This window comes from Stylophora pistillata, chromosome 6 (assembly GCF_964205215.1).
Source record: "Stylophora pistillata chromosome 6, jaStyPist1.2, whole genome shotgun sequence".
Lineage (NCBI taxonomy): Eukaryota > Metazoa > Cnidaria > Anthozoa > Scleractinia > Pocilloporidae > Stylophora > Stylophora pistillata.
Window position 1 is genome coordinate 30,748,713 of NC_142524.1, and position 26,663 is coordinate 30,775,375.

At 39.2% G+C, this 26,663-nt stretch overlaps 2 protein-coding genes across 2 annotated transcripts; both read left to right on the forward strand.

Moving 5' to 3' along the window:
• Positions 1-175: 175 nt before the first annotated feature.
• Positions 176-15,145, forward strand: LOC148729366 (uncharacterized). The gene is made up of 5 exons (XM_088725135.1): positions 176-652; positions 3,149-3,209; positions 3,767-3,836; positions 4,818-4,905; positions 14,905-15,145. The coding sequence occupies exons 2-5, from the start codon at positions 3,186-3,188 to the stop codon at positions 15,143-15,145; spliced, it is 423 nt and encodes a 140-aa protein (XP_088581261.1). The 5' UTR covers positions 176-652; positions 3,149-3,185.
• Positions 15,146-20,337: 5,192 nt separating this feature from the next.
• LOC148729367 (uncharacterized) lies at positions 20,338-26,142 on the forward strand. Its single transcript, XM_088725136.1, has 5 exons — positions 20,338-20,590; positions 20,749-20,822; positions 21,923-22,015; positions 24,858-24,981; positions 25,810-26,142. Exons 1-5 carry the CDS (start codon positions 20,338-20,340, stop codon positions 25,854-25,856), a joined length of 591 nt encoding a protein of 196 aa, XP_088581262.1. The 3' UTR covers positions 25,857-26,142.
• The last annotated feature ends 521 nt before the right edge of the window (positions 26,143-26,663 follow it).

A 26,663-nucleotide genomic window follows, 5' to 3' on the forward strand; every position in this document is an offset into this window, starting at 1 on the left:
TCCCCTCTATTTACTATGATCCCATGGCACTCGGTGTAGACACATTTTGGGAATGGTTCGTAAAAGAATAGAAAATAAAATACTTTTGTTCTTACTATCGTACAGTTTATTCCAATTTCAGCCTTCATGATTAAAACTTCAAACGCCCGGAAGATACTCGAACAAATCCTCAGAATGTAATGACAAAGAAGGCAGTGGATCATAGAACAGGGCTGTATGAAACCGTTTGGAGGCGCATTCAGTCATAATTTGAGGAGAAAAGGGAAATCATGAATGGCAGATCGCTCTTCCTCTTATCGCGATTGCATGCGTTGAACTGCGCATGCTCACTGCGATGGTTACTATGTTCATTTAGTATAATTACTTTACTGTCACACCCGAAACGAACGGGAAAGAAACAAAAAGTAGTAATCGAAGCAGAATGGTAAAAGACACTAGAGTGGTAGCGAAAAGAGGGGGAAATTTGGAATGGGTCGGAAAAAGAAGGTGATACGTTCAAGTCGGGTCGCGACCAGAACCCAATCCTCTCTTTGTTTTTCGAGGTCTGGCCATCAGGAGTGTCGCATGACGTCAACAGGTCAAACCATATGGTCATCGCTTTCAGTCAGATTTTCCTTGTGCTTGGTGAAGCTGGTGAAAAGAGAAAAGCGTGGTGAAGTTAAAAAGTTATGCCATAAATGAGTGAGGAGAGTTGTGCTAAGTTAGTTAGCCAAAGATTAGTAAGATTTCAGCTGACTCTCTGAGATACAAAATGATGGTAAATATATATCAGATGGCGAAATCATTTTCTGTGTTCATATCCAACAACCAGAAAAGAAATGAAGCGAACTTGACCCAAAATACAAAAGGTATCCATTTATAAACAAGTTGATAGAAACATGACTCGCTCAATATGATACTCGGTCAATGAGTGCTCAATATCCAGCTAGCAAAGAGAATGATATGTACTGGGAGAAACTCGGGAGATACACATAGAGACGCCGATGTGTCTGGGATTGCAGAAGAAACGCTTCTGCACCGAATTGTAACTCACGGATTGTAATAGAATTGCATTTCAAGATGTGCAGGTCCTCATTCTGAAAAGTTTCCGCGTCCACTGGTTTTTACAAGAAGCACCTCCCCGCTAACACATTCTGCGTTGTGTCAACCTGTGTTGTTTAACATGTTAGCGTTAGGAGGACATTAAAAACACCTGTTTCTGCCGAACAAACTACCTCCTGCATAATATGAGCAGCATAGTGAATAAAGACAATTTGGTGTCACAAATTCCATTTCCGAAGGAAAGATGTATTGGGATCTTTCCGGTGCGTGCTAACCAAGAACATTCAGATTAGAGCCAATCAAATAAGTGAATACTTTCGAGAGACATTTAGGCTTGTTGAGAGGCTCAGTAATAGCATGGATAGATATGCGTCAGAGGAACTCGTCTTTGTTACTTGGGAAAGACATATTTGTCTTAAGAGGTGTTCTTTAACGTCATATAGAGTTCTAGTTCAGCTTTCAGTATAATTATCGAATGGCACACCCAGGGTTAAATAGGAAGACAATTTCTCGAATGTTTTTTTTAATGACTATCAGTAATAGCTGCGCGTGTGAAGTAAAGAAAGAGAAAAATGGTAATTAGAAGACTGAAACAAATAATTATGACGTAAAAGGCTGTTTTTACCGAATGCTCACTGAAACACCCTGGGATAGCTTCATGAGTTTCATATTTCGAATTTTATTTGCGTTTTATGCCTTCGTCATGAGTAGCCTCAGATAGGTACCCAAAGTTTTATGTAAAACATCGTGTGATGTGTGATCGAACGCTACTGAACATTTTGGCGACATGAAGATATTTCCCCCGGCAACTTTGTTCTTCCATCAGGGAATAGCATATATGGTTTTGGGAACCAAAACGAGGGTCCTAAAAAGGGGCCAAAAAGGACAAATAGGCCAGGCCTTCAATGCGGACGTGCAATGTCAAAGACATAAACATTGTTGTTTTCGCTTTCAGTCAGATAAACATTGTGTGCACGCAGTGGAGCTATTGAATTGAGTAATTGTAAAGCGTGTTGAGTTTTTTAACCACGCGAGGAAAAGTTGTGACTAATTATTTGGAGCAAGAGTCAATTATTTAAATAACAACATTTCAGCTGACGGCATGAGATTCAGTGAATATATATAAGAAGTAGAGACACAGAAGACACCTTAACTTGTTCTCTCCCAAAACACAGCGGTTAATTACATGTGTCAGCTTTTAAAACTTTGAATAAAGGGGGTAAATTTCTAAAGAAACTGTGGTAAAACTTTGGTCTCTTTCCTCTTCGAAAAAAAAAAAGTGAAAATGAAAGCAGAAGCTGCAATGCCTTATAAACTTCTTTTCAGAATAGGTCTCCAGATCTGCTTTTATTAAATACTTTTTAAGGCTTAGAATGACATCTTCTAGAAACCACGGTTTAAGACAGGGACTTTAAGAAAGAATAAAATATGAAATGTAGTAGATTGAAACTTGAAAAATTTTAATAAGTGAAGAAAAAACTGAACCCGAACGTGATAAATATGGGTTACAGGTCAAATGATTTGTCTAAAAATACTCACTTTTTGAAACACCCAACTGAAAGTTACCCAAAATGCAGAGGACATTTGTAGGAGACCCAAGAAATAAAGGTTATGAAGATGATCAATTCCGTTCGGGAAAGCCTTCAGAAAAGCCCATACTGCTGAAACCAGCTTAAGACATGCAGAAAGGAAGAATCAAACCGAAAAGGACGAATTCCCAAGGATCTTGCAAAAGGATCTAGTACCCATAAAACCAACTTGAAGCCTCAGTCGAGCCATCGTCTATTGTGGCTGGCCATTGCCATGCGTTTGATTATGAACACTTCCCTCCTAGTGGTGGGTCTGCTAATATTGTTCGAAAAAATTGGTCTTAGATGTGGATGCTCAGAAGAAAGTTAGATTTTTTGCAATTTCTTTTTTCTTGACAACTCCAAACTATCTCGACCCAGCAGAGCTTGAAAGTACCATAACAATCCTGGTAACTTTAAGTCTTACCTTAAGTCCTAATAAAAGCCCTCTACCCTCTTTGAAACGAGTATAGTTGTGGTAACGAATGTCCGTTATTTTCTCTGATGAAATTTGTTTTGTATCTTTATCTTAATGTTAGCTTGAAAATCTCAACTCTGATTTGAAAGATGTAAAAAATGGCTGCAGTAAGTAAGAATACCGTAAGTACTTTAATAAAGACGCCATCCAGGCTTTTTCCATGTTCAAGACATTACCCTCTTGGCATCAGAATGGTTCTAATCGTGACTTACCTCAGCAACTACATTAAGTTTTTTTTTTTTTCAAACTTTTTGAAGACGGTAACAGTGCAGGAAGTGGGAGGCAATTTTTTTTACTCAATCTGCGAAGTGCGGAAGTCTAAAAGAAAAAAGCAAATTAATACAGGAGAGCGTCAGTTTTGCGACGAGTGAGCTTTCACGACTATCTTCCCAGGCATATGTGAAATATTTGGTAAGGGTAGAATAAAAAAATGCTCCTTCAGGAGACGTACTCACTAATCTTGTCTTTTCCTGCAAAGGAGACTGGAGACAAGCAACTGACAATTAAGGGCCAGTGAGCCTCTAACGCCTTTACGCTCATCTTTAATGTCAAATTTATATCATCCTGAAACGTATGATCGGTTGCAGTTTTGGTTTTTGATTTTAGAGCCACTATAGATTATCATGGTGTAAATTGAATCAAGTTGACAATACCTGCATGGACGATTTTTTGTTTACAGGAACAAGATAAGCTGTCTGCTCATATCGGGTCCATCTTCATTGGTTTGAAGACCTATCAAGCAAACACAGGTATTTTTTTGTGTTATTTAATTTAGACGGTCGGTAAGTTAGTATGATAGCGTCTGTATTTGGAAACTTAAGTCTAATACGATAATAGTCCGCTTAAAATGTTATTCAAGAGGAAAGAAAGTTTTGCCGTTATTACAGAAAATTAGACTTTTTTTGTTCGTTTGTTCTGAGGACGTGTTTGTTCTGTAAATAAATCATCCCCTACGGTGCCCAGTAAGGGACATCAGATGAAAAACACTTTACGTAACAAACAGTGTTACTTTTTTATCTAGCACTGCCACTTATTTATCTGGCACTGCTACTTAATAAGTGGCAGTGCTACTTATTTATCTGGCAGTGCTACTTATTTTTCTGGCAGTGCTACTTATTCATCTGGCACTGCCACTTATTTATCTGGCACTGCCACTTATAACTGGCACTGCAACTTACAACAGTGCCAGATAAATAAGTAGCACTGCCACTTATTAAGTAGTAGTGCCAGATAAATTAGTGGCAGTGCCAGATAAATAAGTGGCAGTGCCAGATAAATAAGTGGCACTGCCACTTATTAAGTAGCAGTACCAGATAAATAAGTAGCACTGCCACTTATTAAGTAGCAGTGCCGGATAAATAAGTGGCAGTGCTAGATAAATAAGTAGCACTGCCACTTATTAAGTAGTAGTGCCAGATAAATAGGTGGCAGTGCCAGATAAATAAGTAGCACTGCCACTTATTAAGTAGCAGTGCCAGATGAATAAGTGGCAGTGCTAGATAAAAAGTGTTTTTCATCTGAAGTCCCTTACTGGGCACCGTAATCCCCCGAAGTTCACGCGAAGCTGTTTGTGAACATTATTCCGTGCGTTAGATATTCTTGAAAGGATATTGAAAACAATAGCCTCCATTTGGCGTGAAAACATGCTCTGATATTTGTCGGTCTGCGATAAAGCTAAAAGTTTTTAGAAGGAGGATCTCATTTTCATCTGTACTTACGATTTCTTCCAGTGCGCAAAGACTGGTCGAATAGTACGCCATGCAGTCATCTTACGGGCGGTATGATGTACCATGACGGAAGTCTGACTGTGCCTATCCCTTGGGCGATACTATAACTAGGCCCAAATTTATCACCACGATGCTGGCAGAGTCGAGGTTCTTCTTAATGGCAAAGCGATTACAATGTGACAACCATGGATGAGAACAGGTTATGAATCTACTCTGAACGCAGTTGGATTATTTCCGCTCAAAGCTGGCGATGCCATCTCGCTGTATGCCACCAATAAGATTGAAGTGTACCTGGAGAGCATTCATACTTACTTCAGTGTGTTTTTTATTTGAGCGGCACCTCTGAGGTTACCACCCGTTACTTGGCTATCATAGCAAAACACATGGTTGAGTTTTAGGCTAAGTGGTTTGTACGTGTTATATATTGCTAGGAGATTGCTTTGACTTCTGTTGAGATAAATATGAAATAAAAGATATGAATGGTACCAGTAAGATCTGAGGGTAGTCTTTGTGTATCACTGATTCGAGTTAACAAACTACATGTATATATCAGATTCTAGTGATTTTTTGATTTGTGTAAATAAGTACAAAAGTTAAATATATATACAACTAAAATTACATAGAATCATTTCTCAAACCAATAGTTTGAAGTAAAACTCCTTATTGATTCAGAATTCTTTACATAATTTGGTAAGTCATTAAAAAGCTCAGCAGCTGTATAAGAAAATGATCTACTTCCTGATTTAGATGAAATCCTATTCAAATGAATATCACTATGTCCCCCAGTAGTACAATTAAGTATATTCAAATTACGAGAAAACAAATTCAATAAGTAGGATGGACAAAAACCATTTGTGCGGCGGAAAACTTAAAGACATTTGTGGAAGGTCCATCTCTCAGTTAGTGGTAACCAACCTAACTCCTTAAAGAGCTGTTTAGAGCTTACATCTCCAATCTTACGCTTAAGGATTAAGGATAATACGAGCACCTCGTTTTTGTAATCTTAAAAGCCTATCCGAGTATGTTTTATATAAATTGGACCATACAATATCGCAGTACTCGTATAATGGTTGAACAATTGAATCACGCAATTGCTTACAAACATCAATGCTAATATATTTGGAGCAAAACATGTCGCAACGGTTTGGTTAGAAATCAAAGATACTGTCACTTTGTGAACTTTTCTATATGCTTGGATGAGCAGGCAAATCAGAGAAAGAGGAGCGTGACGTGGTAACTAGAAGACTGAAACAATCACGCTGCTTTGACCGAGTGCTCGCTGAAATACTTTGAGAAAGCTGATGAGTTTCCTTATTTGAATCGCGTTTTATGCCCTCGTCAAACTGAAAGCCCGCGTTAAAGCCGAAAATTTTATACAGAAGCAACCCGCTTTGTGTCATAGTGCACTGCTGAAAGTTTTATCGGCGTGAATATATTGAAAGCTCCTCTTGGCTGATTGTGAAGCCCAGTAGAAACCAGTCTTTGCCACCAAAGGATCGCATTTTGTTTTCAAATTACGAGGTGCCCAAAAGTGCCCTTACGTCAGTATTTTGCAACCATTTACGTCGTTAGTTCACCATCGTATCAAGGTTCTTGAAGTTACTCTAATCTGGTCGAAATGGCAACATTGTGTAAGAGATCATTAACCACATACTGGCATAAATGTTCTAAACGCCCTTTACAAAAAAAGACGAAAGGCATATAACAATGAACTCGCTGCGGGGTCTGACATTGGACTACATGTTTTGGCCTTCCAGGGGATACTTACGTTTTACATTTATTGGTGCATTACCCCTCCCTCTCCTCTTTTCTTCCAATAAGTTTTTTGTTTTCTTAGCACCAAATCATGTTCATTTTTACCGCCCAATGCTTTTTGACTTCCGTTTTCTGGACTCCTGTTGACTGTTGCGGCTGCTTTTCGTCTTCATTTGTGAGCCCCAAAGATAACATTCGATTGGGATCCATCTTCTCCTCTCTGACGGACACTGTCCTGTAGTGAGGAGAAAAAGAAAGAATATTACCCCGCTCTCGTGATTTACAGCGGTAATAGGACCGAGTGAAGTCCAATTCGGTCTGTAATCATACGAAGATCGATCTAATTTGTCAATCAGGAGGAGTATGGTTACAGACCGAGTTGGATAACACAAAGTCCTCTTATCAATAAATCAAAGCCATTACAATTTCCGTTAAAAACAAATGCATCTATTTATAAAAATATCTGCAGTGGTGATATATTCTATAGTAAAAAAATTCTTCCCTTTCGTAAAATTCCTCAGGTTTTTCAAAGCTAGAGGCTGTAGCTATGGTCCTTGTAATCAATTCTGTGATTGGTAGATATGGCAGGGTGGACTTAGTATGATTGGCTGCTTTAACTCTCCGATTATAGGTGTCCGATTACAGCCAACTGTCCGATTAGATCTCTAGCTAAAATATACTAATAATAGTTAATGAAAAATAAAGCAGCTAATACACCACTCACATTTGAGGAAATTGTAACTGTTATAACTGTTCATGTCATTTGAAAATTGTGCCTTTCCTCGATGAAAATTGATATCAGAAAAGACATTTTCTGTAAAGAAGCTGCAGAACCATACTAACTTCTTACTCAGAAAGGCTCCATATCAGTTTTTATTTGTACTTGGTCTTATTTGTACTAGGTCATTAAACTAGTGTAGACACAATCTATACCCGATAATAATATACCTGGGTTACTTGATACCTTTTAAAAATACTCACTTCTTGAAACTCGTCACAGGAAGTCATCCAAAATGCACAGGACGATTGTACGAGACTTACGAAATATAGGCAGTAAATAAGGCGAGTTGCCTACAGACAAGCCCATACTTCTGGAATCATATGAGAAACATGCTGAAGACCACAATCACACCAAAAATGAAGAAATCCCAAGAATCCCGCAAGAAGACCTAAAACCTATAAAACCAAGCAAGCCGCAGTCCAACCATCGTATGTTGTGGCTGGCCATTGTCACGTGTTTGATTTTTATCACTGCCCTCCTTGTGGGTCTGCTGATATTGTCCAAGAAAATAAGTCACGGGTGTGGATGTCCAGAAGAAAGTGGTTAGTTTCCCAAAACCTTTTTGCAATTTCTGATATGCAGTAAATGGCTTGAACCCGGGGGTAACATGTAAAAATGTAGTCTGATCGTCCGGGTGTGTGTAGTCCTGACAAGGACTGTTGTCGGTGGTAGTGACTGACGTTTCTACAACCTGTGCGGAAGTCATCATCAGAGTCAAGTGAATGATTGTTGTCGGTAGAATGTTCTTATTCCAGTTCGTGTAAAATGATCGGTTGGTTTTGCCGTGATGTTATTGGCTGTAAGACTCAAGTGACGTAAGTCGGTCGTGATTGGTCTGTTCCGATCTGTCGGTAAAGTTAGGTCGTTCTTTTTCGGTCGTTTGTGATGTTTATGTCGTTAATGAGTCGTTTGTATGGAGCGGGTAGTTGTTGACATCTGTTTAGGGGAGTCTGTTCTAAGTTTGTAAAGCAGCTTTCCAGAGTCAGTCGTTGAAAATAGTCAGTGCTGTAGGTTAGGCATTGCGCAGAGTCCCAGTCAATGTTGTGGTTGGTAAGTCGATGGTGTTCAGCAATGTGATTGCTGACATCACCTTTCCTCGTCGTTCGTCTGTGTTCAGTCAGTCTTGTTGTGAGGTTTCTGCCAGTCTCACCGATGTAGGAGGCTTGGCAGTCGGAACAATTGATCTTATAAATCGCTCCCTGTCTCTTCCTCGGTTCGTCTTTGTCTTTAACGTTGGTTAGTAACTGACTTAGTGTGGTGGTGGGTTTGTGGGCGACGCGGACATTGAAGGGTAGTAAGATGCGCGAGATGTTTTCAGACATGCCTTTTATGTACGGTATGGTTGCTGTAGTCGTAGGGGTTGCGGTGACGTTTGTTTCGGTAGTGGTAGTGGGTCGGTGAGTGTTTCGTCGGATGAAGTCGTTGTTGTAGTTGTTCGTCGAAAAAACACGGTGAAGGTATTTGTTCTCGTCGGATAAACTGTCTGTCGAGTCGCATAGTAGTTGCGCGCATCGTGTTAGAGTTCTGATAGTTGTGGCTTTGTGTGATGTAGGGTTGTAGGATGACTCATCTAGTAATCTGTTGGTGTGTGTCGGTTTCCTGTAAACTGTCGTCCGTAATGAGTTGTCGTTGTGGCTTACCAGGCAGTCTAGAAAAGGAAGTTTGCCATTTTCTTCGACTTCTCTGGTAAACTGTATGTCAGTGTTTTGCTCGTTAAGGTGGTGGTGGAATGCATCGATTTCGTCGTGTCTAGCGGCGGTGAATGTGTCGTCAACGTAACGTAACCAAAGCGGTATCGTTTGTCGGCAAGTCGAAAGGGCGCGTTCCTCGATGTTCTGCATCACAATTTCTGTTATAACAACAGAAACTGGAGACCCCATAGCAGTGCCGTGTAACCGTTTGTAGTGTTTACCATTGTACTGAAAGTAAGTAGACGTTAGGCAAATGTTTAGCAAGTCCATGATGTCGTCTGTCGGTAGCGGTATCGAGGAACAGACAGGGAGCGATTTATAAGATCAATTGTTCCGACTGCCAAGCCTCCTACATCGGTGAGACTGGCAGAAACCTCACAACGAGACTGACTGAACACAAACGAACGACGAGGAAAGGTGATGTCAGCAATCACATTGCTGAACACCATCGACTTACCAACCACAACATTGACTGGGACTGCGCAATGCCTAACCTACAGCACTGACTATTTTCAACGACTGACTCTGGAAAGCTGCTTTACAAACTTAGAACAGACTCCCCTAAACAGATGTCAACAACTACCCGCTCCATACAAACGACTCATTAACGACATAAACATCACAAACTACCGAAAAAGAACGACCTAACGTTACCGACAGATTGAAACAGACCATTCACGACCGACTTACGTCACTTGAGTCTTACAGCCAATAACATCACGGCAAAACTAACCGATCATTTTACACAAACTGGAATAAGAACATTCTACCGACAACAATCATTCACTTGACTCTGATGATGACTTCCGCACAGGTTGTCGAAACGTCAGTCACCACCACCGACAACAGTCCTTGTCAGGACTACACTCACGCGGACGATCAGACTACACCCCCACAATTTCTGATATTTTACTCTAAAACCTAAACTTTAAAACCTGTTTCTATTTCAGAGCCTCAATGCCTTAAAAGTCAACCACCCAGAGGGATTTCGTGAGAGGAAAATGGGACAAATATTTCTGACTTAGTAAAAACAATATAATAAGCGATGAGAAAGTGCTCCTTTTTACTATGAACTGAATGGAGAACTCAGGAGCATAGTTTTAATAGAGGTTGAAGTTAGGAATTTCCCCAAAGTGCCTCACTGCTGTTTTGCCCATTAGTGGGCTCATATTTTGCTATTGTTGCAAAACTTAAAAACAGGACAGTCTAATTTTTGTATCTCAATAATGAATTTGTTTTAGTTATTGAACAAAAATATAAATAGTTCACACTTAGGGCTACTCATTTTATTCACCATCTCTAACGGAGTGAACAGTGAGTCGCGTAGCCAATCAGATTGCAACGTTTGAAATGGAACGCTAGAGACGCTAGTAGATTTACTCTATTAGTGGAAATGAGAAAGACGACCAGAGATTGTCAACACTGTAAAAAAAAAAACAAAAAACACAAACAGCAATAAAAATAATGCTGAACACAGTTACGCTCTGTATCTTTACTTTCGTGTCAGGTTGAGTACGTAAACTCTGACTTGAACGAGTTGAGGGCCGCAGTAAATGGAACAAAGAACGATATTGCCAAACTGAAGAGATCTTTTACATCGGTGAGGATTTCATTGTTTCTTATAAATAGGGCTAATTTCTTTAATCACCAACTATCACGTGGTGTATAGTGAGTAGCTATAGCCAATCAGATTACTCACACTTGTGATAGAGTGCTAAGAAGGCTAGTAGATTTCTTTTAGACCAAGTAAAGAGGAAGACGACCGAAAACTACCGTAAGTGTAACCTTCTACCGGAAAGAAAAAAAAAATACGCTGAGCGAAGTTTTGCTTTGTATCTTTACCTTCATGTTAGGTTGAAAACATCAACTTTGATTTGGCCTCTTTGAGGGTTGCAATCGATGGAACAAAGAGCGACCTGATCGCAAAATTGAATAGGACTGTATCAATGGTAAATATTCTATTGTTTGTTACTTAATGGATTCTAGATATGTCATTTGATAATAATCAATTTCCTATAATTTATAATGAATAAACTTAGACTTTTCAAGTTTTTTTTTTGCAGAGTCTGTCGCTCTTTAATTTGGTGAAAACCTCTTTTAAGTTAATCAGCATTTTTCCTCACCCTTTTCAGGTTAACTTACTCTTAATTTCGCTCATTTTCTCACGGAGTAAATAGTACGTGGCACAGCTAATCAGATGATAGCATTTGTGATATAACGCCTGGGACGCTCGTAGTTTTTTCTAATACCAAAGATGAGAAAGATGACCTGAGACTTTTAAAACAGTAAGTTCCTGCCTGTATAAAAATTAAAAAAAAAAAAAAAAAACCAACAATGCTGAACGAGTAAGGGGTTAGTTTCTAAAGAAACCGTGGTGCTGCTTCGGTTGGAGTAACAAGGAAATTTTGTTTTTATCAACTGAGTTGATATCATTGTAAAATGGCAATCTTCAAGAGAATCGATGCTAACGTTTCGAGCGTCAAAGCGAAAAACGAAGGAATAATGCTAGAAACGTCAGCTTTAAAATTCTGTAGTGCTGAACGAAGTTATGCTTTGTATCTTTATCTTCATATTTTAAATTGAAAACTTCAACTCTGATTTGAAGGATATGAAGGCGGCAGTGGATGTAACAAAGAAAGACCTCGCCAAATTGAATACGACTATAACAAAGGTAAAGATGTTATTGTTTCTTGATTAATACTCTGTAGAAATTTATTTTAAAACTAGTCATTTTTCTATCGTCAAGGGTTAGAAATATTAAGTTGACAATTTCTGTTATGTATTTTTTCATTATGCTAGGTTGAAAACCTCAACTCTGATTTGATTGATGTGAAGGCTGCATTCGATGGAACGAAAAACGACCTTGCCAAACTGAACAGTACTATTGTAACGGTGAAGATCTCATTGATATCAATACAACGAATAATGTAGGTACTTTAATAAAGACCCCATTCCAGGCTTTCCTCCGTGTCTAAGATATTACCCCATTGGCTCTCATCGCGCCATTAGAATGGTCCTGTCTAAACCCAGAAATTTCATCAAGTTTATCTTTATCTCTATTTTTATTAGCAACATTTATACGAGCTGACCCAGTTAAGCTGCAAGCTGGTTTGAATGCGGGCATGCGAAGCAAAATGGCAAAATCTTTTATTCAAACTGCCAATTGCCAATTTGGCAAAAAACCTAGCAAAAACAATTAAAAAAACCAGAAAATTGATAAAAAAGTGCATGAGTGTCGCAAATGAGCGTGCTTTCTCGCCCATCGCTCCTCCTTTACTAAAACAATTACGAAAAGTTTCCACAGGATAAAAATAAAAATTGCATATCATGACTCTCAACATTCGCTCTGACGAAGGGCTAACGCTCGAAACGTCAGCTTTTGAACACCTTACGGTGGCCAATTTCCATTTCAACTTAGTTGATATGACCAAATTACCTTCTTCTACTATGTCCGATTTGATCACACAATTGAAACCAACGGGGACTCTTTTAAAGAAGATTCATCAATAGCTTTTAAACATGAGTCTCTCTGATCAGAAAGAGGTTACTTTTAATGAAATTCTGATCAATCATGTTTGTGTCCGCTTAGGAACCTCAACTTGCCATGGAACCAAGGGAATGTCACAGCAAATGGGATAAAGCTAAAAGAAAGGAAAAGATCACTGATATTTGTTGTTTGAGAAAAATTGTTATTTTCGGTGGAAAATCTCTACGTAAAGTTACTCATTCATCCCAGCTTTTGACGGACCGCTAGCCCATCCAGGATCAGGAGACATACTCACCCATCTTGTCTCTTCCTGCCACAGAAACCTTAGATGATTGGTTGGTAATTAGGGGCTAATGGGCCTTTAACACTTTTATACTGACCAATTTTATACAAGTTTATATCATCCTGAAACGTGTGTTCGGTTGCAGTTTTGGTCTTAGATTTTAGAGCAACTATAAGGCCCAGTTCAGACGCCGTACTTCAGCCGTGCCGAATCGAATTTAACTTTAGGCCGACCTTAATTAGTTAATCCTGGCTGAATTGATTCAGACGCCGAACTTATTTCGGCCGAAATTAATTAACTGAAGTAAATTTGTGGCCGGGGCCGGCGCAGTGTTATAAATAACTGACGAGAGTTATTTGAATGGCGTGGTCGTTGTAAGGAAGTTTTAAGTATTTTATTTGGTCACTTCTCTAAAGAAGTACCCGAATAAAATGCGGCAGTTGATCAGTAAGTGTTTCGGCGCGACCAAACATATTTCCTTGAAATGTGAAATTCCCATATGCAATAAATGTTCAATTTTTGGAGAAAACACAGATTACCATACTGTCGCTCTTTTTTGGGAGCGATACACAAAGGAGGCGGGAAAGGACGTCGCTGATGCAGAAGACAACGACATCATGGCCAAAGAACCAACAGAGCGAAGGATCAGTCAGTTCGAAAGGCGTAGAATAGGGCGCCCATTCAATATCTGTCAACATCACTTAACTAGGCCAGCCAAGCCGCCATTTTTCCTCCGCAACACTCCTTTACGCATGCTCATATGTAAAAACCACCATGAAAAATACATTATAATAATTTCAATAATTTATGCATTTGATTCGGCTCATGTGGAGTACGGCGTCTGAATCAAAGCCGGTCTACAGCCGTTCTTCCCGGCTGAGTCAGGCGGGATTAATTGACCGAGCCGATCTAAATTAAATTAGGCGTTCCGAATTGATTCAGACGCCGTACTTCACATGAACTTAATAGGTTGAATTCGATTCGGCTCGGCTGAAGTACGGCGTCTGAACCGGGCCTAACATCGCTTACGACATTGTCTGAGCATGGGTAGGTAGAAGAGAGTTTCTGCGGTACTTGGTGTATCACTAAACCATCATAGTGTAAATTTTATCAAGTTAACAATGACCAACAGGGACGATATTCTGTTAACAGGGACGAGATAAGCCGTCCGCTCATATTGGGTCCTCTTTCATACGTGGGAAGACCTATCAAGCAAACACAGGTATTTTTTGTCTTATTTAGACGGTCGGTTAGTATCATAGCGTCTGGGTATCGCAGAGCAAGTTTAAAATATCCGTTTTATACTTCTGAAAATGTTAAGGATTACCTTCCTTATAGTTAAAAGAGAAAATTTTCTCAAATACTGAATGGATCTCCGTCGGTTTTTAACGCCTAACAAAAAAAGACTTTACAACTCGCAAAATGTACGCACCCTAGGTTTGAAAGCTTTTGTTTACAGAACTAACAAAAGGAAAAATGATATGATTAAAGAAATACCCTATTTTGAAGATATAATGGTTTTATGTTCCACGAAATACTTTTTGTTCACAAGTGATTGGTCTGAGCGCTTTGCGTGTCCGAATATTCTCCAGGTATATCTGAGAAATATCCGCTGAGTTTCCGCCACTGTATTTGGAAACTAACCGTCTAATGAGATAATAGTTAGGCTCGATTTCCGCCGCTCTCTAGGGGAGGAGCGCGGGCTCCGGTTTCCGAACAGCGGCTGGTAATCGAGCCTCGACAATAGTCCGCTTAAAATTTTATCCAAAAGACGAGTCCTGTTTTCTTCATTTGTTTCGAGAACTTGTTTTTTCTGTAAGATAATCATCCCCCGCAGTTCACGTTAAACTGTTTGTGAACATTTTCCCGCGCGTTAGATAATTTTGGGAGGACATGAGCCCCTATTTGGCAGGAAAACATGTTCGGATATTTGTCGGTCTATGAGAAGCGAAAAGTTTTTCGAGGGAGGATCACATTTTCATCTGTACATATGGTTTCTTCCAGAGCTCAAAGACTGGTCGAGTAGTACGCCATACAGTCATCTTACGGGTGGTATGACGTACCATGAACGGTACATGACGTACCATGAACCTTGGACGGTACTATATTTACGCCCAAATTTATTACCGCAAAGTTGGCAGAGTCGAGGTTCTTGTGAACGGGAAAGGGATTACAATGATACAACCACAGAGGGAGAGAAGCTATGAAACTACTTTGAACGCAGCTGGTTTATTTAAACTCAAAGCTGGCGATGTCATCTCGCTGTTTGCCATCGATAAGATTACAGTGTACCTGGAGAGCAGACATACTTACTTCGGCGCGTTTTTGATTTGATCGGCACCTCTGAGGTTATAATCCGTTAATCGGCTATCATAGAGATAAATACTGATTCATAGTCCTTAATGTGATTAGCACTAAGGTACACCAAGCGCTATTTCCTAGTTTGCATTTGGTGAGTTGGTTTGTAAGAGGTATATAATGCTTTGGCTTCTGTTGTAATAAGTATAAAATAAAAGACAAGGGTGGTACCAGCAGGATCTGAGAGTGTATTGTAGTTTATCACTGATTTGATAGCAGGTCGCTTCACCGGCTGCAAAGAGCGACGAAGATAAAGGAAAGAAACTCGCAATGCAGCGAGCTCTAGCAGACGTTTTGAAGCGAGAAGTCCTCGATAAAAATTAATTACTAGCGAACTAACTTTTGGTTCCATTGGGGCTGGTCGATGTGAAGTTCACAGCCAATGTTCTGTTATTATAAGTTGATTGACAGTTCTGAACACTCCGTCAGGTGGAAAAATTAATTATGGGCATATTATTTTTAAGTGCACAAACAGCGAATTCTCTTTTTCGACCCAGCCTCAACGAACTTGGCTTCGAAGGTGGCGAATTTGCGGATGTAACTTTTGGTCAAGCAGTCACGACTGGCGTAAGTCACGACTGCAACGGCAACGAGAACGTCACTAAACAAATGTTTATTGAGCAGAACAGTGGCTGTGCACGTGCGTTATGGATCTCTGCAAAACAACAACGTGAAAAGACCAAACTTTGTGTTGTCTGCAGAACGTGAACAACGACGGTTGATTTTTTTAAATTTCTATGTCTAATTTAGCTTTGTGTTCCATATCCAGTTGCGAGATAGCTATGACAGTTAGAAACAAACTAAATGACTTTGGAATATCGCCAGATTCTTAGGTAAAAACATAAGTTTATTTTCTAAACCGACGCTCTCCACGCCGTCGCCTTCGTCGTTTCTTAAGCTGTCCTGATTCATTCACAGTCTCCCACGGCGCTAGTTCTCTTTTAATTTTGGTACAACATGTGAGGACAGTGCTAAGTTACCATGGAAATGTACGAAATTGATAATGAAAGATGAGCCCATGCAGTTTCTACGTTCGAAGTTAGGTTAATCTGGGTGATTTCGCGTCAGTTTGCCCACGAATGCCGGGTTGGAAATGTCACAGAATTTTTCCCGCAAATGACAGTTTGAAAAATATTATATAATGTTCCTTTTGTTTCGTCACTTTCTCGTTGTTGGTGCCGTCGTATTTTGCATACCTGTCGTTGAGATCCACATCGGATTTAACAACATCGCTAGAAAAGCGTTCATTCTTTATTGATGCTGTATTTCACCACCTTATATAATTTTCTACCTATTTTGCGTTATGTTTCTTGAATGATCCTTGGGTTAGTATCATTGGAAAAAATATTATGGGTTGAGCTATAGCAAAGTTTTTATTTTTAGTTTTAGTTGTATTTAAATTTTACCGGAAGGAAATTTTTTTCGGGTTAACTTCTTACACGGGAAGTTTCTTCTTGGGGCAAAAGTTTGGAAGTTCAAGGCATTAATTTATTTTCCAGGGTCATTCGGTATGCTTCAAATTTTTTTCTTTCCATCTTTTTTTTTTTATTCTCGTTTTAGGCCAAGTATCTCTTAATCCCGTCGCTATTATCTTAAAGACACATTTTCAGATTAGAGTCGCTAATTATGGAATATTTTGTCCCAATGTGGACAGTGATGGTACTCAATTCAACATCGTAAAGGAAACATCTTCTTTATTAAATTTTTTTACCTCAGTAGTACGTTAGCAGAGAACTTCAGACTCATATTTACTAAAATCCAAGCAAGAACTGAGAAAAAAAATTTCACACCAGAAAAAAAATCATCAAAAAGATTTTCAGGTTTTGGAAAGCCACGGGTTTCCGGACTTTAAGAAAACTTGAAAAGATTAAAAGATGGATGAAGTGCTTCGAGAAGTATTAAAAATTGATGGACTTTACTTAAGTCATATGCAATAGCCAATCTAAGTCAGAAATTACGACAAGTTTTGAACTGAAATTGAAATAAATGTCCCTTCAGTCGTTAACCTTTTTAACCCAGAAGTGATTAACATGTAACTTCTCCCTAAAATATCCAAACATTATCCTGCAAGCAGGTGATGAGAATACTCAAACTTATCTTGATCTAACAACAAATTCTCGTAACAAAATTACACGGAAATGAGTAGCAGCTAGGGGGAGAATTAACAATCAGATCTTAGGGGTTAATGGGTTAATTGCGCATGAAGACACAAACTGTAGTAAATTTAAGAATGACAAGTGTTATGAATTAAGGTCCACGGTTCAGTTATGTAGTTAAAACAGTTCAGCTGACTCTAGGAAATACGAGGTATGGTAGAAATATTTTGGATATATCAACAAAGTTGAAATGGTAAATTAGCCACCGTAATGATTACAAAAGCTGACGTTTCGAGCGTTAGCCCTTCGTCGTCGCTCCGACGAAGGGCTAAAGGAGCGACGACGAAGGAGCGACGATGAAGGAGCGACGACGAAGGAGCGACGACGAAGGGCTAACGCTCGAAACGTCAGCTTTTGTAATCATTACGGTGGCTAATTTACCATTTCAACTTTGTTGATATATCCAAATTATTTTGTTACTCCCACCGACGCAGCCCCAAACAGTTTCTTTCGAAACTATCAGCCTTTATTCAATGGTAGAAATATATCTGGAGCCGAAATTTTGTCGGTGTTGATATGCAACAACTGGAAAGGAAATAAAGGTAACTTGAACCCGAATAGAGTAGGTAAACATTTATAAACTCATGGATAGAAACACGTGGACAGATTTTTTTCCCAGGGTACGTAAAGATTTAGCAATGAGAATGATTTACCGGTCGAAACACGGGAGGAATATTTAGACACCGATGTGTGAGATTAATGGACGCTTCTGTGTCAATTTATTTCTCACGGATTGCAATAGAGCAGAACTTCAAGTTGTGCGGTACCTCGTTCTGAAAAGGACATCAACTCACTTTTTTTTCAATCCCACGCCTTACTGGTTTTCAGAACAGCAGGTTACGGAATCTGAGACGCTAAGGTCGCCAAAGGGGAGGAAAATGAAATAACTGGGCGCCCTTCAGTCTAACAACGTAGACAGGGTTTACCCTATTTTCTATTCCGCTAACGTATAACGTGCGTAGAGGTTAAACAGGAAGACAAATCCTTAAATGATTCTACGTTCAGTTGTAAACTTGCTTTCCCATCCGAAGAATCCCGCCTTTACCACAACCTTCCCATTGTTTACTGAGGGTTAGAAAATGAAAATAAAATATTACGTGCCCAAGCCGTCCAAAGCTCGTGTTTTTGCGAGAAAGACGAGTTTGAAGCACAAAATTATCACTGTTCAGGGCGAATGGCAACACCAGAAAACACTGTAAAAGCTCCATGCTTACCCCTAGTATCGTGCGACTATCAGTGATGGAAGAACGGGTGAAGTAAAGAGAGTGGAGAGAGGTAGTTAGAGAGCTGAAAAATTATGCTTTAACCGGCTGTTTTTGACCGAGTACTCACTGAAATACGTCGGGAAAGCTATATGGATTTTATTCTTCGAAATTTGTTGCATTTATGCCCTCGTCATGAACAGCCCCAGATAGAAACCAAAAGTTTTAAATAGAAACTTATGTGGCTGTCGTCACTTGGCTGATAAATTCTGTGATATGTAAACATGTGCCGCCAATTATCTCTCCTTCTCCTCAGCAATGTTTCTTTTCGCATAATCTGATTAGCAAAGTTAAGAAAGACAATTCGGTGTCAAAAATTCGATATCCAAAGGAAAGAGGTCTTGAGTTTTTCACGGTGTGTGCTCACCACGAGTATTCAGCTTAGAGCTTATCAAATAAGTAATTGATGTTTTGGCCCGTTGAAAAGCCAACAGGTGGATAGACATCGGAAGAACTCGTCTTTGTCACCTGGGGAAAGCATATTTATTTTACAAAGTGTTGTTTTACGTCCTCTAGAGTTATGGCGCAGCTTCTAGTACAACTATTAAGCAGTAAGAGACTGTGTCCAATATTTTATTGCTTGCTTTTAAACTTGCTGCCCAATTCGGGGAATCTCAGTAATCATTCTAGAATCAGATATATGACCTTTGTTAGTGGAGGGTTAGAAAAATGAAAGAAAAGTATCACTCGTTTAAGTCACCCACGGCACGTAATTACGCGAGCAGGACGAATTTGAAGCAAAATTTGCATATCGCAACCGCGAACTGAGTTTGGTTCAGTTAGAAATTGAAGATACTGTTTCTTTGTGAACTTTTCGATATGCTTAGCCAAAGCAACGTGCGATGAACAGAGAGTGTGGCATGGTAATTAGAAGACCGCAACATTACGATTTAAGCAGCTGCTTTGACCAAGTGCTCGCTGAAATACTTTGGGGAAGCTTTTTGAGTTTCCTAACCTTAATCGTGTTTTATGCCCCCGTCAAACTGACAACCTTCGATAGAAACCGAAAATTTTATGTAGATACAACCTACATTGTGTTATATTGCGCTGCTGGAAGTTTTAGCGGTGTGAATATATTGAAAGCTCCTTTTGGCTGATTGTGAAGCCCAATAGGCAGAAAAATATCAGAGGAACCCATTCTTGTCATCGAGGGGACGCATTTTGTTCTCAAACAACGAGGTGTCCTTGCGTCAATATTTTTCGACGACTTACTTCATCCAGAGCTGCGGAGGATTACACTGTCGGATCAAAACTCTACAGGATGATTAGTGAAAGATAAAGCAGCTAATACACCAATCACATTTGAGGAAATTGTAATAGTTATGATTAATAAGATTATAAATCTGTTCAGGATGGTAAAAGATAAACATTTCAAAGCTTGTTGACTATTTTCCCAAAGGCTCGTCAGTTGAAAGCTTTACTCTTGCTCCCCTAAATACCCATAAATTTTGTCTCTTTCCTCGATAAAAATCAATATCAGAAAAAAAAAATTCCTCGAAGAAGGTGCAGAACTATGTTAACTTTTTTCTCAGAATAAATTTCCAGCTTTTTAGAAATACTTGATCCTATAACCATGGTTTTATTTCAGAGATAACGATGGCGAAGAAAATGAGATATAGTTAAATGAAAAGTCATAGATGTAAACTGGTGTAGACACAAACTAAACCCAACAGTGATAAACCTGGGTTAATTATTTGATCTCTTTTAAAAGTACTCACTTCTCGAAGCACTTCACAGGAAGTCATCCAGAATGCAAAGGACGATTGTGCGAGCCTTACGCAATACATGCCTTGAAGAGGGCGAGTTGCCTACAGACAAGCCCATACTTTTGGAATCATATGAGGAACATGCTGAAGACCACAATCAGGCCGAAAGTGTAGAAGTCTCAATAATCTTGCAAGAGGACCTAGAACGCACAAAACCAAGCAAGCCACAGTCCAACCATCGTCTATTGTGGCTGGCCATTGTCACGTGTTTGATTTTGATCGCTGCCCTCCTTGTGAGTCTGTTGATATTGTCTAAGAAAATAAGTCATGGGTAAGGATGTTCAAAAGAAAGTGGTCAATTTTCCATAAATTTTTGGCAATTCCTGATATTTTACTCCAAAGCCTCAACTTAAAAAGGGTAACCATGTCTGTAACGAAAATTGTTTCTATTTCAGGGCATCGTCGCCTTAAAAGTCAACCACCCAATGAGATTTCGTCTGAGGAGAATAGGACAAATATTTCTGATTTGGTAAAAACAAGATAATAAACGATGAGAAAGTGCTCCTTTTTATTATGAATCGAATGGAGAACTCAGGAGCATGGTTAGGATTTTTCAAAGAGAGTGAGTGGGGTGGGGTGGGATGAGGAGAGGTCTGAGTTAGGAATTTCTGTCAGGTGGCTTATACCGCTGCTTTTCCCATCAGTGGGTTCATACTTTGCTATTGGTGCAAAAGTTAAACAGGACAGGTTCTCTTTTGCATGTCAATAATGAAATTGCTTTAGTTGCTGAACAATAATACAAATGGTTCACACTTAGGGCTACTCATATTATTCACCATCCCTAACGGAGTGTAAGCTTTTACCTGAAAGGAAAAAAAAATACGCTGAGAGAAGCTATGCTTTGTATCTTTACCTTCCTGTTAGGTTAAAAGCATCAACTCTGATTTGAACTCTCTGAGGGCTGGAATTGATGGAACAAAGAGCGACCTGACCGCAAAATTGGATGGGACTGTATCAACGGTAAAGATTGTACTGTTTCTTACTTATTAATGGATTCTAGAAATGTCTCGATAATAATCAATTTCCACGTTTAAGGGTTACAATGACTAAACTTAGACTTTTCAAGTAGGATTTCTCGGTCTTTGATTTGGTGAAAACCTTTTTTGATTTGAACAGCATTTTTTCCTGTTAATTTAGTGTTAATTTCACTCATTTTTCACGGAGTAAATAGCACGTGGCGCAGCCAATCAGATGATTGCATTTGTGATAGAACCCTGAGGACGCTCGTAGATTTTTCCTAATACCAAGGATGAGGAAGATTACCGCAGACTATCGAGACTGTAAACTTCTGACTGAATAAAAATAAAAAAAACCAACAATGCTGAACGAATAAAGAGGATGAGTTTCTAAAGAAACTGCGGGTAAGGCATTAGTTGGAGTAACATGGTAAATTTTGGTTTTATGAACTGAGTTGATTTCGTAAACTGGCAACTGTTAAGAGAATCAAAGCTGACGTTTCATGGCCCTTCGTCAGGGCGAAAGACGAAGGGATAACGCTGGAAACGTCAGCTTTAAAACTCTGTAATGCTAAACGAAGTTACTCTTTGTATCTTTATCTTAATATGTTAGATTGAAAACTTCAACTCTGATTTGAACGATATGAAGGCTGCAGTAGATGGAACAAAGAACGACTTTGCCGATTTGAACGGTACTGTAACAAAGGTAAAGATCTCACTGATAACTTTACTATGAACACCGTAGGTACTTTAATAAAGACGCCGCCATCCACGCTTTTTCCATGTTCAAGACATTTCCCTCTTTGCTCATTAAAAGGCTCTTCTCACATCGAGCTCATAATTCATTAGAATGATCCTGATCATGATTGACCTCAGCAATTTCAGCAAGTTTATTTTTCATATATTTATGAGATGGGAACAAGACAGAAAATGTGAGGCAATTAATTTACTCTGCGAATTTTGAAAATCTAAAAGGAAAAAGTAAATTGATACATAAGAAAGCGTCAGTTCTGCGGACGAGTAAGCTTTCACGACTATCTTCCCAGGCATATGTGAAATATTTCGTAAGGGTTAAATAAAAAAATGCTCTTCAGGAGACATACTCGCCAATCTTGTCTTTTCCTGCTAAGGAGATTGGAGACAAGCAACTAGCAATTAAGGGCTCATGGGCCTCTAACGCCTTTACGCTCATCCTAAAAGTCAAGTTCATATCATCCTGAAATGTATGATTAGTTGCAGTTTTCGTTTTTGTTTTTAGAGCCATCACAACATCGCTTAGAATGAGAATGTCTAAGTAGGTACGTGTTGGGCGAGTTTCTGCGGTACTTGGTGTATCTGTTGGCCCGTAACCCGTACTTAGGCCCCCTCTGAGAGAAACTACAACCGGGCTACGGGCAACACGTTGTAGGTACTAAGAGCGAGCTCCTCGTGCTCGAGTTTAGAAATAAAGACTGTTCACGTTGTTCACTGGGTCGTCCTTCCTGCCCAACTTATCATTAAATTACCGTGGTGTAAATTGAATCATTTGATAATAAAAATTAACGGTAAAAAACTACGACGTTTCGAAGTCTGCATGACCTCATTATCAAGTAAAATGTTAAAACTGATGTAAAATTGTAGCTCAGAGATTATATACAAATAAAATGTGATAACTTCATTAGAATAATGAGCGTTCATTGTTATTGGTGTTTAGCATGTCAGATCGTGCAGTATATGTTTAAATAAATACTTTTGCACGTATTGAGTCAGACTGCGTGTTTAGCTTTGGTTTTTGTTCGCGAATGAATAACATTTCGTGAATTAGGCAGTCCATTTTCCCGCGGCATTTCTTGAGAACGGAAAACATTTTCTCTAGGCTAGTGGACGCTACACTGTGGGCTTCTTTCAGATGCTTGCCAATGACAGAGGCTTTATGTTCTTCTATGCGTTGATGAAGATGGCGTGTGGTATAACCGATATAATCCGCATCGCACGAATTATATCGGTTATACCACACGCCATCTTCAGGTTCTGTCCTGGTGTACCGGTTCACAAGGGAATTACCATTGTTCTTTCTTTGTTTAGGAGTCATTGATTAGCTGTTGTGTATTGTTCGGTCTTTTGTATCGGCTCTCGTGAACCGGTACACGAGGACAGAACCCATCTTCATCAACGCATAGAAGAACATAAAGCCTCTGTCATTGGCAAGCATCTGAAAGAAGCCCACAGTGTAGCGTCCACTAGCCTAGAGAAAATGTTTTCCGTTCTCAAGAAATGCCGCGGGAAAATGGACTGCCTAATTCACGAAATGTTATTCATTCGCGAACAAAAACCAAAGCTAAACACGCAGTCTGACTCAATACGTGCAAAAGTATTTATTTAAACATATACTGCACGATCTGACATGCTAAACACCAATAACAATGAACGCTCATTATTCTAATGAAGTTATCACATTTTATTTGTATATAATCTCTGAGCTACAATATTACATCAGTTTTAACATTTTACTTGATAATGAGGTCATGCAGACTTCGAAACGTCGTAGTTTTTTACCGTTAATTTTTATTATCAAATGTATTTCAAAACATTCTCTGATTAGTAAATTGAATCAAGTTAAGAATACCTGTATGGCCGATTTTCTGTTAACAGGAACAAGTTAATGCCATATAGACTCTTCGAATTCACGAATTACCGCAAACCTGAAGTTTATTGACTTAAGAAAAGTCTTACAAAGGCGAGATCTAGGGACCTACCTTGCTCATTAGATACACCACTGGAAATAATTAAGCAAAGTATTGGTTTGCATTAAGAGACCCATCCAATTAATGTTCATCTAGATAAACCACACAGGATTTGTTATATATGCATTCAATTCCTTTCCATCCAATCGAATTTCTTAATTTCAGCTCAAATACCTCCAATTGCCTTTGAATAAGACATTGAAGTCCGCATTGGATAAAAATAGGAAAAAAAGAAAACAGCAGTCGTTTTTGTTACCCTCAGTGCAAAACCAGAGATGCGAAACAGTATCGCTTAGCCTCGTTTTCAACTCCCAATTGAACGCTAAATACCTCGCTTCGTTAACCAGTCAGAATGCGAGTTTTTTTCAATTATGCAATTCTCTCTTAAACTTGAAAGTCTTCGCTTGTGCTCTAACTAGGTACAGGCAATACAGAACAGTACAAGCAATGTTCTTTCAGATCTGAAAAGTTCTGTGACAAAGGTAAACATTTACGTGATGGGGGTTATATGGTGATAACTGTCTGGTGATTTTGTACCATGTGACGTGACTATTTCTATCATAGAATTTTGTAATTATTTATATATTTATTTATTTATCAGTTTTTTGTAATGCTGTATAATCTAGTTAGAGGGCCACAGGTCTGTCAGTTTTTCAGCTGTTACGTGTCCCCCTCTATAAATAAAGTCCTTACTTACTTACTTACATTAAATTACCAACAAATAGAGTCTCGCAAAAACTAATGGCTGGGTTATAAGATTAATTTTAATAAAGGAAAGTTGTGATTGTCATATTAGCGATCCTATCATATTTTTTTATCCTCCAGCTCAACAAAGCTTTTCAAAGTAACTTAAGCGAGTCGTGCCAGAATGTGACCAGGAACTCAGCCTACGAGGAATGCAAATCTAAATGTTGCTGTGAAGCAAATTCTTCCGAAGACGTAAAAACACGTAAGTGTTCTTCTAAATCAGAGTCTAACCATCAGAGTCTAGCACACCAACCATCAGAGTCTAGCGCACCAACCATCAGAGTCTAGCGCACTACTCATTAGAGTCTAGCGCACTACTCATCAGAGTCTAGCGCACTAACCATCAGACTGCTGTGCACTACTCATCAGAGTGCAGCGCACTACTCATCAGAGTCTAACGCACTAACCATCACAGTCTAGCGCACTAACCATCAGAGTCTAGCGCACTACTCATTAGAGTCTAGCGCACTACTCATCAGAGCCAAGGGCACTAACCATCAGATTGCAGCGCCTTACTCATCAGAGTCTAGCGCACTAACCATTAGGCCTCTGCGTCCTAGGCCAATGTAATGGCCTCCCCCCCGTAAGGCTTTTTAATATTTAATAATGATCCTACTCCCCGCCCCTTTACCTGGCAGTCAATTTTCTGTAGTCCTCCCTCATACTCTGTTGGCGATGACTGATCTCTCATCATTTCCCCTGAAAACAATGAGATTCCCCCCAAAATCTTCCGTCTCCTCCTCCCCCCACCCCTTCCCTAAGCAACAGGTAATGACTGGGGCCTTATTTGTTGATACTTGTATTGTTTTGTTTGCTTTTCCTTCATATATGTTTCATATTGGGTTTAAGGACAAAAAATTTATGGAGAGTTAAACTATTTTCTTTTTATCACGATGGTGTATCATTTTTGTAGTCACATCCGGTATAGGTCGCGAAATTTTCGTTGCTGGTCTTCTTCAAGATAGTCCGGCGATTTGGAGGGGAGTGAACGAGTTAATTTCTATTCTCTGATTTTCTTTTCAAAATCAAGCCCCAGCCGTTGAAAGTTGTAAAGAGCTGTACAACACAAATGGGTAAGGTCTTTCCATTCATCAGCTGGCCGCGTTTTAAAATAAGGAGCTATTGAAGTGATTAATTGTAAAGCGTGTTGAGTATTTTAATTTTGCGAGGAAAAGTTGTAACTAACTATTTGGAGCAAGAGGCAGTTATTTCTAATAACAATATTTCAGCTGACGCCATGAGATGCAGTGAGAATATATCAGAAGTCGAAACACGGAACACACCTTAACTTGTGCTCTCCCAAAACACAGCGGTTAATTGATGTTAACTTTTAAAACTTTGAATAAAGAGGGTAAGTTTCTAAAGAAAGAACCAGAAAGAGGGCAGAAGGTGCAATGCCCTATAAACTTCTTTCTCAGAATAGGTCTCCAAATCTACTTTTAATAAATAATTTTTAAGGCTTAGAATGACTTCGTCCAGAAACCACGGTTTAGTAAAAGGACTTTAAAAAAGAACAAAATATGAAACGTGGTAGATTGAAAATTGAAGGAATTTAATGAGCGAAGAAAAAACTGAACCCGAAAGTGATAAATCTGGGTTACAGGTCAAATGATTTGTTTAAAAATATTCACTTTTTGGAACACTCTACAGAAGGTTACTCAAAATGCAGAGGACATTTGTAGGAGACCCAAGAAATAAAGGCTATGAAGATGATGAGTTGCGTTCAGGGAAGCACATACTACTGAAACCAGCCAAGGAACATGCAGAAAGGCAGAATCAAACCGAAAAGGACGAAGTCCCAAGTATCTTGCAAGAGGATCTAGCACCCATAAAACCAAGCAAGCCTCAGTCAAGCCATCGTTTATTGTAGCTGTGTCCATCACC

What these genes read in the sequence shown, in the direction of transcription:
- LOC148729366 (XM_088725135.1), top strand. Translation starts at nt 3,186, where the DNA reads ATGGCTGCAGTAAGTAAGAATACC. An exon ending in CTGCAGTAAGTAAGAATACC is followed by an intron (nt 3,210 to 3,766) that starts GTAAGTACTTTA and finishes TTTTGTTTACAG; the next exon opens with GAACAAGATAAGCTGTCTGC. An exon ending in GACCTATCAAGCAAACACAG is followed by an intron (nt 3,837 to 4,817) that starts GTATTTTTTTGT and finishes GATTTCTTCCAG; the next exon opens with TGCGCAAAGACTGGTCGAAT.
- LOC148729367 (XM_088725136.1), top strand. Translation starts at nt 20,338, where the DNA reads ATGCAAAGGACGATTGTGCGAGCCTTACGCAATACATGCCTTGAAGAG. An exon ending in GGACAAATATTTCTGATTTG is followed by an intron (nt 20,823 to 21,922) that starts GTAAAAACAAGA and finishes TTAATATGTTAG; the next exon opens with ATTGAAAACTTCAACTCTGA. An exon ending in TTCCGAAGACGTAAAAACAC is followed by an intron (nt 24,982 to 25,809) that starts GTAAGTGTTCTT and finishes TTCAAAATCAAG; the next exon opens with CCCCAGCCGTTGAAAGTTGT.